The 19520-nt window shown below is 44.8% G+C and overlaps 1 protein-coding gene across 1 annotated transcript in view; it reads right to left on the bottom strand.

The window, feature by feature from the left end:
• Positions 1–19520, bottom strand: part of ANO2 (anoctamin 2) — a 310827-nt gene that overhangs the window by 284776 nt on the left and 6531 nt on the right. The window contains exons 2-3 of the mRNA XM_080659102.1: positions 4468–4652; positions 2926–3252 (exon numbers count right to left, since the gene is read on the bottom strand). Of these exons, the coding sequence (XP_080515228.1) occupies positions 2926–3252; positions 4468–4652 (512 nt within the window). The remainder of the gene's footprint in view (positions 1–2925; positions 3253–4467; positions 4653–19520) is intronic.

The following is a 19520-nucleotide window of genomic DNA, read 5'->3' as shown; positions in this document are numbered from 1 at the left end:
GGTAACAACAATCCAGGACCCACTCCACAGCCCCATCTAACACTGGTCAATCCTAATTCCCAGCCAAAGCCAGGAAAATCCAATAACAACTAAAATAAGACATGCTGGAAGGCAGCAGAGATATGCAGTGATACTATTAGTAATAGTAGTAAAAGTCAACAGGACAGTTATATTTGAATTTGAGATCAACAACAAATAATTTGAGATCAACAACAAATAATTTTTAGTGCAAGTATAGCCCCAGTATTGCATGGGACACACTTATCCTAAAACATTATTTATTGTTCAAAAATCCAAATTTGACTAGCCATTGTGAATTTTTATCTGCTGAATCTGGTAACTCTACATAGTAATAATAGCAAATACTGTTCTAGATACTTTATTTAATTGTCTTGTTTCATATTCATAACAACCCAATGAAGAACGTATTGTTATTCCCACTTTATAGACATGAAAACTTTGACTCAGAAGGATCTAGTCACTTGCCCAAGGTTGTGAGGCTGGTATATGCCAGGCCTGGGATGTGAACATCTGTACTCTGACTCCAGAGTCCATGTCTTTTTTTTATCTTTATTGTTTAAAGTATTACATATGTCCCCATTTTCCCCTATTGACCTCTCCCATCCTGCCCTCACCCCTTACCCCAGGCCTTCACCAACCTATTGTCTGTATCCATGAGTTATGCATATATACATACAAGTTCATTGATTGATTTCTTTATCCCGCCCACCCTCCCCTGCCTTCCCTCTGCTACTTATCCAGACCCTTAAGGTTTGACAGTCTGTTTGATGCTTCCGTGTCTCTGGATCTAACAGAGTACAGAGAGTCCTCGGGTTATGTCAGACTCAATGTACGTTGTTTCGTGGTTACGTTGCCATTTCCCATTTATTTATATTTTAAAAAGTTCCATCAATTCAACATATGTACATATGTGCTTTATGTTTTTTATTATTTATTTACCACAAGTAAAGGTCAGGAATTGTCATATTTCTTTTAATTTTTTTTTTTACTGTTTCACTTCATTACTGCTGTGTATGTGCTCCATGTGAATGACATAGGTGCTTATGTAGGTGGGTTCCGACTTACTGCAAAAATCGCATTACTTCGCACCGTAGGAAGGGATCTCCCATGTAACCCGAGGACCTATTGTACAGGTCTTGAGCACAATGCTTCCCAGCTGAGCAGGGAAACTAAGTGGGGCCTCCACACCCTGACACCTACAGGCAGGTGTGTGTACTGCAGCCTGGCCATAGTGGTAGTGCCAAAAGTTCTCTGGCCCTCAAAACACAGGACTACCTCAAGAAACCTTCCCACCAGACCCCAATCAGAGGCACCAAGTGGGCTTTGGGTTTCAAAAAGTAAAAATCAGCACCCTCACAACAAGGGACCCCAAGCAGCCCTAAAAGAGAGCACTTTCCCTACAATGGTGGAAAGAAGAACAAGAGAAGTAGCTCCTGGCTTAAGGGTCTGGATAAGTAGCATGAGTCAGCACAAAGAATCTCTGAGTCAGGCCACATGCCATCCTGCCTGGAGACAGAGAAATGCATGAATGACCTTTGGGGGTCCCTTCCAGTTTGGGGACAACCTTAACTTGATTCTTACAAAACAGGTTTCTGATGAGAATGGCACTGTACCCCTCAACAAGACACCTCTAAAAAGAATCATAATGAGTATTTATTGAGCACCTACTATGTGCCAAATATTGTGCTGAATGTTCTCATTACCCTGGTCTAATAATGGGACATGTAAAACTAAAATCCATCGGGGTGTCTATTATTTCATAGATTAGGAAGCTGAGACTTGGGGAGGTCACTTATTTATTGAACTAACATGTGTTAAGCACCTACTACTTTATTGTTTAGACTCTGTGTTGGGTGCTGGGGATACAACAGTGAACCAAACTGTCTTGATGGAGCAGGTGGGGCACAAATTATAAAAACAAATAAACCTCTCATGTTATTTCAGGTAGCAGGGCTAAGTGTGATGAAGAAAAGTAAAGCAGGATCAAGGAACAGAGTGAAGGGGCAGTGGTATTCTAGCTAGGATGGTCAGGGAAGATGTGTGGAAGGAGGTAGCATTTGAGCAGAAGTGTGGAGTAAGGGAGTGAGTATGCACGGGTCTGGAGAAGGGTACAGAGGCAGAGGGAACAACCAGTACAAAGGCCTTGATGTGAGGGTGGCCAACACATACAAGATAAGGCTGGTGGGCTGGAGCAGTGCAGGAGGATGGGAGGAGTAGAAAATGAGTTTGGAGAGTATGGTGATAGCAGGTCATTTTTAAAGGATCACTGTGGTATGGAGAAATGGATGGGTAAATGAATTAATAAATAAATGGATGGATGAAGGGATAGATGGATGAATGGATGGACAATAGACAGATATGTAGATAAATGAATTTCCATGGATTCCCTTAAGATGGCTACTGCCCAGCGGTGAGAATATATATAGCTCACATATTTAGTTCCCAAATAACCAACTCCCTCAGGGGTCCCACGCAAGCACATGCCTTAGTGAAGTAGAGCCTGTATATTGGAATTTTGATCCATAGTTCAATAGGAAAACAGGGTCTTCATCCCAAGGAACCCATTACAAAGAAGGCCATAGGATGGGGCCTGAGAACACCAGGAAGAAATATCCTGCCTTCAGTCCCTACTAGGCTGACTCCCACACAAGAGCCTGGTGCACAAGCGCGCGCGCACACACACACACACACACCTACTACCTGGGATCCCCTAGGTAGAGTCAGTAGCTATATCAAGACTCTTCCTCAAGTCCTTGGGCAAGAAAATCTGGTTTTTCCACCGGAAAAAAAAAAGGCACCTTTCAGAACAAAGCCAAGGCTCCCTACAGATGATGCTGGTCACCAGGAGCCCAGCCCTGCAGGGTCATTCCATCCCACAACCCTGTGACACCTGCCCAACCTCACCTCCATGTCCTTCTCAAGCTCCAGCCCAGCCTCCATCAGGTTGTGCTCAAACTCCTCCCGCTGCTCCTTCCTCTCCTCTTCCAGGGCATCCAGCCGCCCCAGCTCAATGTCACGAGAGCCCCCAGCATGGGGCTCCTTGCCAGTCTCCCCATTGGAGATGATGGCCAGTGACTGGCCAGGGGAGCTGTGGCTGGGATGTGCCCCACGTTTCCGGTAGTGGTAGGCCAGCACATAGTCAACCTTCCTTTGGTTGTCATAGAAGTGCATGCGACTCAGAGGGGCCTCTGAGGACACTGGCTCGTTGGCATCCAGGTAGTTGTTGATGACCTGGCCAGAGAAAACAATAAAAATTGTGAGGTCTGGTGAGGAAGGGGTGAGAGACAGAGGATGCAGACCTTGCTCTGGCCCCCAAAAAATGCACTAGGAAGCAAGCCCCTTAGGACCCAAGGCCCCAACTGCCCCAGTTTAAGGACAAGGTGGCCTAAATTCACCTGCCACACCCACCCCACACAGCCCTCCACCCACTTGTCCACAGCCCAGGCATGGGTGCCTTCACACCTGCTCCAGCCTTCATGCACACATGCATGCTCACATACAGACTGCACACACAGCACCATACCCATGAACAGCCCCACTACCTGCCTCCACACACAGAGCCCCAGGCCCACTCCTGCACATGCACACAGTCACTCACCCAGCTCTCTGCACCAGCACTCCTGCATACACACCCGTGCACACGTATATCACCCAAGTGCACTCTGACATGCACACAGCTCTCCACATGCACAGTGGCACACCCACCTCCTTGCAAATCCGTAACACGCATACACACACACGCACACACAGAGTACTCACTGGCAGGTTCTCTGGATCCATTGGAACAAAGGCCAATTTCTGGTCACCTGGCCCACCCCCACCTCCCACCCTGAGGGGATTCACTATACACTATGCCCCTCACAGCCCCACATCATCCTCTTCCTCCTCCTCTCCAGCCACTGGTGGCAGCAGGGGACTGACTCCTGCTCCCGTCCACCTGTGGAGATGGGACATTGAAAGAAGAGGAGAAAGAATGAGGCGGAGCAGAGGAGGGACCTGCCTCCCCTTTGGGTGTTTCCCTGTTTATTACTGGCTTGATACCCAGCTGCCTCAGCAGCACCTGAGAGGTCACCTGGGCAACCAGGCACAGGGGAAAGCCTCCAGAGCCACCACAGCAGAGGTGGGAGGGGAGCTGCGAATTCTGCAGACCAACAGGTGGGATCACCGGGCCTCTCACACCTCCTCCTTCCAGGTCCTCTGACCAAAAGACTCCAGCGTAGCTGGGATATTACTGTCATGACTTACAGAGAAAGGAAAGGAAAAGGGGCCTAATAAAAACCCTGAGTATCTCTCTCTCTCTCTCTCTCTCTCTCTCTCTCTCTCTCTCTCTCTCTCTCACACACACACACACACACACACACACACACACACATACACCTGCCCCCCAAGTGGAATTTCCCCAGTCACGAGGCTCCCCTTGGCCATCCCCCCGAGCCCAGTACTCACAGAGCTGCTGTGGGAGCTCTCTTCACCGGACAGCTGGCCAGAATCTTGGTTGGAGATGCCCTGTAGACCTGGGGCTGGGGGACCTGGCACCTTGAGGTATTGCTGTCCTTGTTTGGGGCTCTGGCTGCCCCTGGCCACTGCACAAGGGCTCAGCCTGCGTGGGGAGCCAGGGAGCAAGGGGATGTCTGTGAGAGAAAAGACAAAGGAGGCAAAGCCACTTCAGGTGATGGGGAAGCCAGGACACAGAGGAGCTGAGGCACTGAGGGAGACACAGTGGGTGGTCCTAAAAAAATGGCATGTCTCCTCAGAGCCTTGGTAATCCAGGGTCACACTGGCCATAGGGGAGAAGAGAGTGGAGAAGGGGAGTCTCACTCCACTACACACACACACACACACACACACACACACACACACACACACACACACACGGAGAACCTGGAGCCACCAGCAGGAGCCCCTGTGGATGATCGCTGTCATAATCTCTTATGATTCCCAGACAAGAGGGTAGCATCAGGAGAGCCAGGGTAGGTGGGACACTGTCTGCAGACACACCTGGAATTAATGCCAAAGACAGGCTGAGGGCCTCTCCTGGGGCAGCCTGACCAGCCAGCACCACTCCTCGAGGAAAGAAAGAGCAAGAACAAACCAATGGTGAGCCCTCTGAGGGCAGGAGTGTCCTCTGACAAAAGGGCAGCCTCCAATGCCCTTGAGGGGTCCCCACACACCTTCTGGTTCCACCAAGGCCTCAGAGCTCATGGCCCTTCCTTGATCCTCCCAGAGCAGCCCTTCTAATGACAGCACTGCAGTGCTATTTCCAAAGACTCCCAGCAGCACCCTGGAGGGAGAGGAACCCAGTGGGTGATGGAACGCTGCATGTTAGAAGTGGGGGGACTGAGAGATGAAATACTGCAACTCCACTTTGCACAAAAGTCCAAGACAGGGGCCACAAGTTGCCAGGGTCTCACAGCTGATCAGACCCAGTCTTTTCCAACCTCTGAGGAACACTTTCAAGCAGAGAAGCATCGTCCAGTACACCTGGATTTGACCCTCAGCTCTGCCACCTGGACTTGACCCTCAGCTCTGCCACCTGGGCTGAACCCTCATCTCTGCCACCTGGGCTTAACCTTCAACTCTGCCACCTGAACTTGACCTTCAGCTCTGCCACCTAGATTTGACCCTCAGCTTCTGCCACCTGGCTGAACCCTCACTCTGCCACCTGGACTTGACCCTCAGCTCTGCCACCTGGACTTGACCCTCAGCTCTGCCACCTGGGCTTAACTCTCAACTCTGCCACCTGGACTTGACCCTCAGCTCTGCCACCTGGGCTGAACCCTCACTCTGCCACCTGGACTTGACCCTCAGCTCTGCCACCTGGGCTTAACCCTCAGCTCTACCACCTGGACTTGACCCTCAGCTCTGCCACCTGGACTTGACCCTCAGCTCTGCCACCTGAGCTGAACCCTCACTCTGCCACCTGGACTTGACCCTCAGCTCTGCCACCTGGACTTGACCCTCAGCTCTGCCACCTGGGCTTAACTCTCAACTCTGCCACCTGGACTTGACACTCAGCTCTGCCACCTGGGCCTAGACTTCAGCTCTGCCACCTGGGCCTAGACTTCAGCTCTGCCACCTATACTTGACCCTCAGGTCCGCCACCTGGGCTGAACCTTCAACTCTTCCACATGCTGACGCTGAGACCTCTCTGAGCCTCTTTCTTCAACTGTAATGGGAAGAGAATCCCAAACGTGCAGGATTGTAATAAGCATGAGAACTAGAGATGTGATGCAAAGTACCCAGGACAGTCATTACCCTATGTGTGTGCAACAAAAGGTGATTATTATAATTGCTCTCATTATTTTCACTTTAAGCTCTGTGTGAACAGAAATTACACCTTATAATTCAAGCTCAGCCCTTAGCCCCTGCTGAATGAATGAGTGAATTAATGAATGAATGAATGAATTAATTAATTAATTAATCAACAAACAGCAGCTCTTCCTGGTCTCTTGAAACAGAGCTCTGGCCAGTTACCAGTTTGTGGAGCAGCTCCTGTTGCATGCTCTCTGCTGGGCAGTTTCAGTAAGCCTAGAACATTGGTCCCTGCACCTGAAAAACTTAGCATCTTTCACACAGGAAACACAAGTATAACCAGCAGAGTAAAGCTTTCATAATTTATTACTATATTGTGGGCTCCAGTCCATGTTGTGGGAGACCAGAAAGCTAGGTCAAGGTAGGCTTCCCGAGGAATTAAGCCTAAAGTTAGTTTTGAAGGGTAGGTGGCTTCTGGAAGACACTCCCTAGAGACAGAACATAGGGGGCAAGAGTAGGCATGTATGCTGGTGGTGTAATAGAGCGGCCACCAGCTCAGGACATCAAGGGAGGAGCTTCTTCATTGGTCTTCGGTCTTGCCTCATCTCTCTCCCTCATGCTTTTCTGCATGCTTGCCCACCAACTAGTCCAGGGCAGAACTAAGAATAGGACTCTACACCCCAGGGAAAGCCTTAAGACCTTCAGATGCATGCCTCACAAGCCAAAGATCATCCTGATGTGTAACTGGGCAAGTAACAAAGGTTACCTATACCAAGCTCATCAAGGTCCACCCTTCCTTCACCACTATACTCACATTCACAATTGTGACTCGGGACAACTCAGATTCAGAGTCAACCCAAAGCTTTAGTCAAACCACTATCCAGGAGCCACCATGCCTTGAAGGTGCCACCTGGGTTTGAGGCTGGCCTCCAGGGCCCCACTGGTCATCCTGGCTGCTCTCTCTGCTTGTTCTCTGACACAGACATCACAGCTGGATAAAACCTCCACCATCCCACTGGCTGAAGGTACCTTAGGTTGTGCTACAGAGGCAGATGAAGGAACAGGAGCAGAGATTTTGAGAGAAAAATAGTAGACACTAAAGTCAGGGAGAGGCCCAAATCTAAAAGAAAAAAACAGGCAGAGCTTGTTTTTAGAGTCCTGTTGATACCTGTCTATAGATTGTCTCTTCACTGAGCTGCCCAAGCCCTCTCCCCACCTTTGATTCCCCTGTATTCTATGTCTGCACCTTCCCATCCACCATCAGGGCCTTTGATAGCCATTCCTTCTTCTGGCTGTTGGCTGTCAAGGATAAGAAGCAAATTTATAGCCCATGCTGACATCTTGACATAAAATAAGTGAAAGCATTTTGAAATCTCTTTTTTTTTTAATTTTGAAATCTTTAAAGGGCCCTACAGATGTTACTAGCCCTGCATGTTTGCAGGGCAGAGGTCTTAGCTGAAGGAATCCTCTCTGAAGCCGGGCACTGGTACATTGTGCTAGGGGGAAGGAGAGATGCTGAAAGGCAGCAGTTCTTCCTGGGCCCTTCAAGTCATGCCACCTCTTAAACCATTTGGCGCAAATCTTTAGGGTCACAGCAAAGGCTCGGAGCTTGGAGGACCCTTGGAGTAGGGAGAAAGATAGGACAGGATGTGGAGAACTTGTTAGAGAAAGGCTCGGCAGCAGGTGATGGGGGCGAGGGCAGGGGGGAGAACTGGAGCAAAGGGACCAGGTGACACAAGCAAAAGGGAGCCAGAGAAAGAGCAGGAAGTGGGTTCCCCAGGCCTGGAGAAGGGGAGGGGAGCCATAAGGGCCAGAAGAGATTCCCAGAGCTTCCAGGATAATAGAGCTGGACGTCCAGGCATCAGGGCTTTCCCTTAAAGTGTCCCTTGTGGCACCGTTACTCTCATTACTAACCACTGGCAGGTGAAGTGTGCAGTGCCCTGAAAAATCAGGCAGCCTCTGTCACTAGCCTATCAAGGCCATGGCTGCCCTGGGTGGAGATAGAGCATCCAAACTCTTTTAGGACAAGAACAAGACTCCAAGTGGGGGTGGTTCTACCAACAGGCAGGCCTTACTGGGAGCTTCAGAGAGAACCGGTCACTTTCAGATTTTGAAGGCACTCACCCTGGCCTCTCCCCAAGCATCTTACCATGGACAGATTTCAGTTAGGATCAACATTTACTGAGGTCTCCCCCTGCTTCCCTGCATGCATTTGACGCAGGAAAACAGCCTACATTTTAAACTCCAAGCTCAGAATTTGGATCCAATGGCCCTGCTGATCACCCCTCTCTTGCCCCATAGGTCTTGCTAAACAGCACCTTTCTAAGCCTCTGTGCATGGTCAAAGAAATCAGGAAAACTCACCAGTTCTCTCCACACAAAAGGGATCATTTCAAATCTTCCTCTTCAGCTCTGCTTGTCTTATAGCCTTGGCTCAAAAATAGCCCTCTCTTTGTGAATAAGTGTTTTCAAATTGCAGCATTATTTGTGGTGGCCAATCCATGGAAACAACCAAAGTATTCTTCTATAGACGATTGGATAAAGATGAAGTGGTACATATATACTATGGAGTACTACTCAGCCATAAGAAAAGATAAAATACTGCCATTTGCAACAATATGGATGGATCTTGAAAGTATCATGCTAAGTGAAAATGTCAGACAGAAAAAGTCAAGAACCTTATGATTTCACCCATATGTGGGATATAAAACTGGAAGTAACAAATGAACAATCAATACAAACAAACAAAAATGTAGGCAACAGTATGGTAGTTACCAGAGGGGAAGAGGTAGGGGAGATAGTAAAGGAGATAGTAAAGGGTAGAGGGAGTCAAATATATGGTGATGGGAGAAGATTTTACTTTGGATGATAAGCACACGATGCAATATACAAATGATGTATCACATAGTTATACACTTGAAATCTATATAATTTTATTAACCAATGTCATCCCAATAAATTTTTTTAATTTAAAAAAAGGTTTTAAAGAATAGCCTTTTCTAGCTTGATGCTCAAACATCTCTTTGCTGATGATGATCCTACCACAAGTTCATCCTTACCTTGAACCTGGATAAGTATGAGTTTTCTGCCACTAATCCTACTCCCCTCAGATCCTCTTCGATCCTCCCCAATCCTCCACCCTCCTTGCACCCTAAGGCTAATACTACCATTTTGAAACAATCTGATCAAGTTACTCTCATTCAGTGGATTTTCATGCTTCTTAGGATGAAGACCAAATTGTCTAATATGGCATACAGGGCCTTTCACAATCTGGGCCCTGCCTACCTGTCTGAACTGCTTCATCTGTTTACACCCATCCACAGCCTGCCTTCGCTGCCCCTCTCCTCTTGCACATACCATCATGCTATGCTCCAATCATAACTGGACATTTCTGGGGGAAAAGGTAAAATATTTATTATCTTTCAAATCTCTATTCATTAATGCCAAAACATTTTATTTCTCAAGCACTATATAATACATTGGAAATATAAGGCCAAATCGAACCTGGGCCTTTCCACCAACCCCTTGGTGCTCACAAGGAATGAGGATTAATAAGGAAGGAAGATAGATTAGTAAGAAGATAATTTCAGGAATGAGAGAAGAACAAAGTCGGAGTATGAACAAGGACTTACAGAAGCAGAAGCCCTCAGCTCTGCCTAGAGCCTCTCAGGGTACATGAGTTTTGAGGTGTACCTAGAAAAGTAGGTATCTTCCAATGGGCAAGGTAGGAAAGGAGATTCCAGGGAGAAAGACAATAACTTGCATGGACCTTTGCAATCAGCCACTGATCTTAGCTGTTTCAGATCATCAACCTCACAAAGCAGAGTGCCTGCCTCCTTCTGCTCATTTTCCACCCACATAATCCCATTAGTTTCCAACTATGCTGTGGGATTTGAGGGTGGATTTCAGGAAGGACCCCTCTGATTTAAGTAATACTTTTAATATGAATTATAAGGCCCCTTACCATATTACTGACAACCTTCCCAGTATCAATCATCTGCTAGTCACTTTACACACACACACACACACACACACACACACACACACACACACACGCACACACACATTCCAGAAAGACTGAACTACCTGCTTCAAGGAGGTGACATGTGGGGAAGCACAGGACTTGGTTGGAAAGTTTGTAAGGAGGAATCTCCAAAAGGTCGGGGGCCTCTAAGGGGAGCTGGCCAAAGGTGGCAACCCCTGCCTTGACTTTTCCAAACAAGTCTGAGCCCCCAGGTGGTTTGCTGGAATCTTCAGACACATGTGTCTTCTCAAGGATGCTTACCCTACTGATTGTACCTAATAGTTAATTTTAGTTCAAGCTGTTGTTACAATAAAAGCCTAAGGAGGCAGGCGAACGGGGGCTGCTTGGTTTTTCAAGCCAAGCAGTCCCTTAGCCCTCTCTTTCACAGAAACATGTGCCAGATAATCATTCCTAAGTTGCTCAGGGTCTGCCCATCAGCCCTGGCAGTGACATGCTTTTCCTTGTATTTGGTCTTTAAAATTGTCCTCCCTTCTGCTTCTAACCAGCTCTCCTCAATTCTATACCAATCCCCACTCTGTTAACATGCAGAGTTCATGAGTTACAATAACATTAAAGGATTATAAGCAGGGAAGCAACATGATTAGAATTACATTAGAAAGATCACTCTGTCTATAGTGAAGATAAATGGGGTTTCAGGATAAGGATGGATGGATGGACGGACAGATGGATCTCAACTCCTTTGCTGCTATAGGTGACCCTTCATAAAACTTTTATTTCACTGGTAACCAAAAACCTCCATTGTCCTGAGGCTTACAAACAATGTGGCATTCAAAGACTCCCATATCTGGCTCTTACATATCTCTGCTGCCTTATCTGTCCATCAGATAAGAACATTCAAGTTTACTCAAATCTATGTCCAAGCTGAGCCTCACTCTGTGCCTTTGCTCAGGCAGTCATCCCTGCTTGGAATGCTCTCTCCACTTGTCTAAGTCTCATCCAGATAAAGTCTTACTCATACACTGAGCCTTCCCTAACCACTTAAGGAAGACCTCAAAATGTTCAGAAAATTTGCCTGTTATGTCTTTGTATTCCTAGTATAGGACTCTGGATGCAACAGAGGCTCAGCAAAAGTTTGGAGGTAATGATGTAGGGAATTGGAGACTCCTTTATTACAGGTGAACTAGAGGCCCGGTGCACAAAATTTGTGCACTGGGGGAGAAGGGGAGGTGTCCCTAAGCCCTGTGGGATCAGGCCTAAACTGGCAGTCAGACATCCCTCTCACAATCTGGGACTGTTGGCTCCCAACCGCTCACCTGCCTGCTTGCCTGATTGCCCCTAACCACTTCTGCCTGCCAGCCTGGTCACCCCCTAACCACTCTCCTGCCACCCTGATTGATGCCTAATTGCTCCCCTGCTGGCCCAATTGCCCCAAACTGCCCTCCCCTGCCAGCCTGGTCACCCCTAACTGCCCTCCCCTGCAGGCCTGGTCCCCCCAACTGCCTTCCCCTGCAGGCCTGGTCGCCCCCAACTGCCCTCCGCTGCCAGCCCCATCGCCCCTAACTGCCCTCCTCTGCTGGCCTGGTTGTCCCTAATTGCCTTCCCCTGCAGGCCTGGTCTCTTCCAACTGCCCTCCCCTGCAGTCCTGGTCACCCCCAACTGCCCTCCCCTGCAGTCCTGGTCACCCCCAACTGCCCTCCCCTGCAGGCCTGGTCGCTCCCAACTACCCTCCTTCCCCTACTGGTCTGGTCACCTCAAACTGCCCTCCCCTGCCAGCTCAGTCACCCATAACTGCCCTCCCTGCCAGGCATCTTGTGGTGGCCATCTTGTGACCACATGGATGTGGCCATCTTGTGACCACATGGGGGTGGCCATCTTGTGTGAGGGCATGATGGTCAATTTGCATATTACCTCTTTATTATATTATATAGGATTTTGAACAGAGTGGCTTCCCCTCTGAACTGAACACAAAACTGCCCTAATTATAACAGTAGCTATAATAACCCTAACTACTGACATCTTGCATGTGCTGGGCACTGTTCTAAGAACTTTACATGTATCAACTCATTTAATCTTCAGGATAACCCCATCAGATAGGTACTATTGTTATCCCATTTTACTGATGAGGAAACTGAGGCATAGGGTAGTTAGGCAACTTTCCCAAAGTCATCAGTTAGTAAGTGGCATATTCACAGTCCACACTTTTAACCACTAGGCTAACCTGTGCTCAAGAAAAGGAACAACCAAGAAAACAAACTTGATAAATCTGGACTCCCTAACTAGGCATTCTTAACATCCCTCACTCCTTTAAAGGGGCCTTTTAATAAATAGCATTTACAGTCAATGCTCAGACCCAAAATCCTAAAAGTAAAGACCAAGGACAAGAAAAGAATAAGAAATTCATTTCAGGGGGCACTTTTCTCAATGACAAAATCCACAGACTGGGACTTGGATGAGTTGCCCAAATGAAACCTACTCATTGGCAGCCCACCCTACACTGCGTTTTGAAGTGTGGCTGATAAGATTAAAGTATAAAAGGTCCTCCCACAATGTCTTCACCTGCTTCTCTAACTCATACTAGCCAGATATCACTTGCATTTTAAAAAATGAATATTAAGAAAAAGGAGCAACTGAATCTGTTAGCTAACTACTGTCACACCAGTGTACAATTCATTCATTCATTTAAAAAAACATTTAATAAGTATTTATCACATTCCTTCCCTGCCTTGTCCTGGGTGCTGAAAACAGGAAGATCTCCAAGCCTACTTGGGGAGATAAGTGTGTAACTCTGTAACTTTAATACAGTAAAACAACATGGAGATGCCATGCCAAACTTATTTTTGATAGGCCCCTATGACAGAGACTACTACCTGCTTTCCAAAATCCATGTTCTCTTCGTCTTCCTGAACACACAGCTGGACCATATTTCCTAATCTCCATGGCCACGGGGCTGAATTCCAGCCAGAGGAATGTAAACTGAGTGATACGTGCTACTTCCAGGCCTGCTTCATATCATAGTAAACCTCCCGTGCATGTTCCTGCATGCTCCTACATGGTATTTTCCCCTTTAAGATCACTGGAATGGCAACTCTCAGGGCCACCTTTGAAGTTATAGTTGAAGTTGGCTGAAGATTCATTACTCTGGGTCCCTGAAAAGCCACATGGAAAAGAGCTGCCTCACCAACTTGTTTACCCAACCAAGATGCTTACTTTAGAAAGAAGTGAACTGTTTACTCATTATGTATTTTTCAGTCTATTTGTTAGAGCAGCTAGCTGAGCAATATACTAACTAATATAGTAACTTTCATAATAAACGTAGATAATACATAACTCCACCTACAAGTGCAATAAGTCACCCCTCTGAGGTACCACCAACGTCAAATACTCATACGTAAGAGCCTTGCTCAACAGAGCCTTTTCCAAACTTCTCCCAACCTCACAGATTTAACAACCCCTCATACTTTTGCACACCACAGGTGGGTAGAGATACTCAAAGTAGGGCCTGGATATCATCTTTGACCCTTACAGCAGCCTGGTACATAGTAGGTGCTCAATGAAAGAGTGAATTATAAAATGAAATGCTGAAAGATGAGCAGAGAGGGTTTCTGGGAAAAGTCATCTCTTCTACATTTTGTGATATAGAATTCTGAAGCTTTGATTGTGTTGAGTTTAAGTATTTTTGAGCAATAACAAAGTTCTTTTTAAAGAAAAGTTTTGGCCTTGATTGCAGGCAGTCCCATAGTCAAACTCTCTCTCAAGACAAGAACTAAGACTGGGATCATAACTTCCTGTTAAAAATAAGTAAATAAAACTATTTCTTTCTTTTCTAAATCATGAAAATTACTTTTGACTCTCTAATAGTTCTGGCCCTTGTCAATGACCTACATCTGAAACTGTTTGCTAACAAAATACTTCTTGATGAAAAGCTTGCTGACAAGAACTTCTGCTTCCAGTAATAATAAAATAACTGGTACTTGGGTAAACATTCTTCCAAAAACAAATATAAAACAGGACAAATATATGAGTCATCCATTTTCAGGCACTGAACATCTATCACACAGAAAAGCAATCCCTGAGGGAAGAAAAACTCACCAGTGTAACCTCATCAGAACAAGTTATTGACTGGAGTTCATGGAGCTGGAATCCAAATAAAGCAAGGAGGGCTCACTGAACCAAAGAAATAGAGATCAAGGTTTGAAGCAGCTAAAATGGCTAGAAATTATGGGGTTGAGTGCAAGAGGGAAGGAATCTGTTTGAAGGAAGGTTCCCAGATGCAGAGGTTAAGATACGTGAGGCTTACTAGAGAGGCTGCTACACTGAAATCAGAAGAAAAATGCTGGCAGTCAAACAGGACTGGGAGATGTTGAAGTTCCATCCTAGACAGAGTAGCAAGACCTCATTAACATACATGTCCCAACACTCCAGGCATCCAGCTGAGACACCAGGGCCTCATTTTATGAGTAAGAACCACACACTAAAGAAAAGTTTCTTTTAGATCAGGGGTAGGCAAACTTTTTGACTCGAGGGCCACAATGGGTTCTTAAACTGGACGGGAGGCCAGAACAAAAGCATGGATGGAGTGTTTGTGTGAACTAATATAAATTCAAAGTAAAGGAGCGGAGGGGAGAGCAAGAGAACCAGATAGAACAGCTGGATCCGGCCCACGGGCCGTAGTTTGCCCAAGGCTGTTTTAGACTGTCTAAAAAATCTTAAGAGCATGTCTTGAAAAAAATCCATAGGGGAGAGAGAGTGGAGAGGTTGAATCTTAACCAAGTTACAGAATCTTGGAAAATGCCTTGGATTTCCATAAATATACCCTAACAAAGTAGCAACCAAACCAAAATAAGATCAGCCAGTAACTGAACTGCCAGCTAGAAAAAAAAATAATAATTTTTTGACCCTCCTGAGTGGAAGACAATGTTGTATTACGCACAATGTCCGTTCTATGATCACCATTTATACTAGATATGCAAAGAAACAAGAATAAGTGGCCCATGAAAGAGACAAAGCAAGCAATAAAAATTGATATCAGCCCTCTGGCCTTTTTCACTCCGTCCAAAGGGATCAGGAGCCAATTTACCCTCCCCCATACACATGGAAGATCCACACCCAGGTTGTCCTCCCAGGAAAAGGCCGCTTGAAGCTGCTGGGTTGGACCTGTTCATGCACACAGACAGAGCTGGTGCTGGATCTGGCCCTGTCAAGGAGGTAGGCATCTTGTTCCCCTCACTCCTTCCTAGTCCCACTGTTTATGTGTCTAAAATAAATAGGATTTTGATCACACACACAGATCTCAACGAAGCCCAAAAATGTTAAAGCAGCTAACGTAAATGTGTTCTAATAGTAAAGATAAATACATGCTTAATGAGTGTAGAGAAATAGAAACTACAAACATAAACAAAAGCAAATGTAACTGCTGATTTCAAAACTTACCACAAAGCCCCACTGTGGTACTGACATAAAGATAGTCATATAGACCAATCAATAGAACTGGGATTCCAGAAATAAGTTCTTGAATCTCAACAAGGGTAGCAAGAAGTGAGGAAAGAAATGGGAAATGGTACTGGGACAAGTGGATATTCACATGCAAAAGAATGAAGTTAGACCCTTTCCTCACACCATACATAAAAATTAACTTTTCCAAAATGGATTATAAACCTAAATGCAATAGCTAAAACTGTAAAATTATTAGAAGACAAGGAGTATATCTTCATAACTTTGGGTTGGACAATGATTTCTTAGCTATAATACCAAAATCATAAACAAATTGGCCTTTATCAAAATTAAAAACTCAAAAGACACCATTAATAGAGTGACTATACAGAACAGGAGGAAATACTCCTAAGTCATATACCAGATAAGAGACTTGTATCCAGAATATGTAAAAAAATTTTATAACTCAACAGTAAAAAAGGTAAATAACCTAATTTAAAGATGAGCAAAGGATCTGAGTAGATATTACTCCAAAGAAAATATGCATATGGCCAATAAGCATGAGAAAAAAATGTTCAGTCATTAGTCATTAGGAAAATGCAAATCAAAACCACAATGAGATACCACTAGGATGGCAATAATTAAAAAGAGCAATAATGCCCTGGCTGGTGTGCTCAGTGGTTAGAGAATCAGCCCTTACACCTAAGGAACTCAGGTTTAATTCCCAGTCAAGGACACATACCTGGGTTGCAGGTTCCATCCCCAGCCATGGTAGGGGCACATGGGAGGCAACCAACCAAGGTGTCTCTTTCACATCAATGGTTTCTCTCTCTCTCTCTCTCTCTCTCTCTCTCTCTCTCTCTCTCTCTCTCTTTTTCTCTTCCTCTCTCTCCCTCTCTCTTCTCCTTTCCTCCCCCTTCTCTCCCTTCCACTCTCTCTTTAAAAAAATTAATGGAAAAAATATCCTCGGATAAGAATTGTTTTTAAAAGAGCAATAACAGAAGGAGGGAAAAATGGCAGCAGAATAGACAGACGTGTCCTGAGCCTTGTCCTGGAGCAGATAGAAAGAACAGCAGAGGGTCGCACGGGGAGTGTTTGTTGGTGAGTTAAGGGACAGCTATACTCCAGGAGAAGGTGGGGGACTAGAAGAAGCAGAGAACTGCATCAGTGAGCTAGAAGACAAGGTAGGAAAAATACCCAAGTAGAGCAGCTTCTAGAAAAAAAAAAATTAAAAAGCAGGAGGAGAGCCTAAGGAAACTTTGGGACAACATGAAACAAAATCCGCATAATAGGGTTCCAGAAGGAGAGGAAACTGAGCAAGGAATAGAAAACCTGTTTGAAGAAATAATGACAGAAAACTTCCCTGATATAGGGAAGAAAAAACCCACACAAATCCAAGAAGCTCACAGAGTCCCAAGCAAAATGAACCCCAAAAGACTGACGCCAAGGCACATTATAATTCAATTGGCAAACACCAACGACAAAGTAAGAATCTTAAAAGCAGCAAGAGAGAGACAGAAAGTTACATACAAAGGAACCTCCATCAGACTAGCAACTGATTTCTCAACAGAAACACATCAGGCCAGAAGGGAAGGGAATTAAATATACAAAGTCATGCAAAGGAAGGGTCTGAATACAAGAATACTGTACCCAACAAGGCTATCGATCAAAATTGAAGGTGAAATCAGGAGCTTCACAGACAAAAAAGGACTAAGGGAATTTATTACCACCAAACCAGCAATGCAAGAAATGCTAAAGGGTCTGCTGTAAAAAAAAGAAATAGGAAGTGAAGAAGGAACACAGGGGTAAAGAATAAAAATGGTGACAAATAAGCACCTATCAATAATAACTTTAAATGTAAATAGATTAAACGCACCAATCAAAAGACATAGGGTAACAGATTGGATAAGAAAATATGACCCATATATCTGCTGTCTACAAGAAACCCACCTCAGAAAAAAAGATGCACACAGTCTAAGGGTGAAAGGATGGAAAAGGTTTTTCAGGCGAATGAAAATGAAAAAAAGCTGGGGTAGCAATACTTATATCTGACAAATTAGATCTCAAAGTGAAGGACATAACAAGAGATAAGGAAGGCCACTTCATAATACTAAAGGGAGCAATCCAACAAGAAGAAATAACTCTGGTAAACATATATGCACCCAATACAGGAGCACCCAAATACATAAAAAAAAAACCTCCTGGAGGATATCAAGGGAGAGATTGACAGCAATACAATCATAGTAGGAGACTTTAATACCCCACTATCACCATTGGACAAATCCTCTAAACAAAAATCAGCAAAGAAACATCAGTCCTAAATGACTCACTAGACCAGATGGAATTAATTGACATCTTCAGAACATTTCACGCCAAAGCCACAGAATATACATTCTTCTCAAGTGAACATGGGTCATTTTCAAAGATAGACCATATATTGGGTCATAAGCAAAGTCTCTTCCAATTCAAGAAGATAGAAATCATATCAACCATCTTCTCAGATCACAGTGGCATAAAACTGGAAATCAACTACAATAAAAACAATCCAAAAAATCAAACACATGGAGACTAAACAGCATGCTATTAAACAATGACTGGGTTACCAGAGAGATCAAAGAAGAAATAAAAAACATCATGGCAATGAATGACAATGAAAACACAACAATCCAAAATCTATGGGACACAGCAAAAGCAGTCTTTAGAGGGAAGTTCATAGCTCTACAAGCCTACTGCAAAAAAAAACAAGAAACAATGGTAATAAATTACCTAACCCTACAACTCAAAGAGTTAGAAAGAGAGCAACAAGAAAAGCCCAGTGTAAGCAGAAGGAAGGAAATAATAAAGATCAGAGCGGAGATAAACGACATTGAAACCAAAAAAAAAAAAAAACAATACAAAAAATCAACAAAACCAAGAGCTGGTTCTTTGAAAGGATAAACAAGATTGATGAACCTCTAGCCAGGCTCACAAAGAAGCAAAGAGAGAGGACCCAAATAAACAAAACTGAAATGAAACAGGAGAAATAACAACAGACCCCACCGAAATACAAAGGATTGTTAAAAAATACTATGAAGAACTCTATTCCAACAACTGGACAACCTGGAGGAAATGGACATATTCCTAGAAAAATATAATCTTCCAAAACTCAATTAGGAAGAATCTAAACATCTCAATAGGCCAATAACTATGGAAGAAATTGAAGCAGTCATCAAAAAGCTTCCAGCAAACAAAAGCCCAGGGCCAGATGGCTTCACAGGGGAGTTTTACCAAACATTCAAGGAAGAACTAAAACCTATCCTCCTCAGACTATTCCAAAAAAGTCAAGAGGAAAGAACACTTCCAAGCTCCTTCTATGAAGCCAGCATCACCCTAATACCAAAATCAGATAAAGACAACACAATGAAAGAGAATTACAGGCCAATATCCCTTATGAACATAAATGCCAAAATCCTCAACAAAATTCTAACAAATCAGATCCAGCAGTATATCAGAAAGATCATACACCATGACCAAGGAGGATTTATCCCAGGAATGTAAGGATGGTGCAATATCCGCAAATCAATAAACGTAATACATCACATAAACAAATTGAGAGATAAAAATCACATAGTCATATCAATTGATGCAGAAAAAGCATTTGACAAAATCCAACACCCTTTCTTGATAAAAACTCTCAACAAGGTGGGAATAGAAGGATCATACCTCAACATAATAAAAGCCATATATTGCCAAAACTGGTTTGGCTCAGTGGATAGAGCGTCGGCCTGCGGACTGAAGGGTCCCGGGTTCAATTCCGGCCAAGGGCATGTACCTTGGTTGCGGGCACATCCCCA

The sequence above is a fragment of the Plecotus auritus genome (genome assembly GCF_963455305.1).
Source record: "Plecotus auritus genome assembly, chromosome: 3".
NCBI classification, from domain to species: domain Eukaryota; kingdom Metazoa; phylum Chordata; class Mammalia; order Chiroptera; family Vespertilionidae; genus Plecotus; species Plecotus auritus.
The sequence above is the reverse complement of the archived record's forward strand: the minus strand, read 5'-3'. Positions and strand labels throughout refer to the sequence as shown.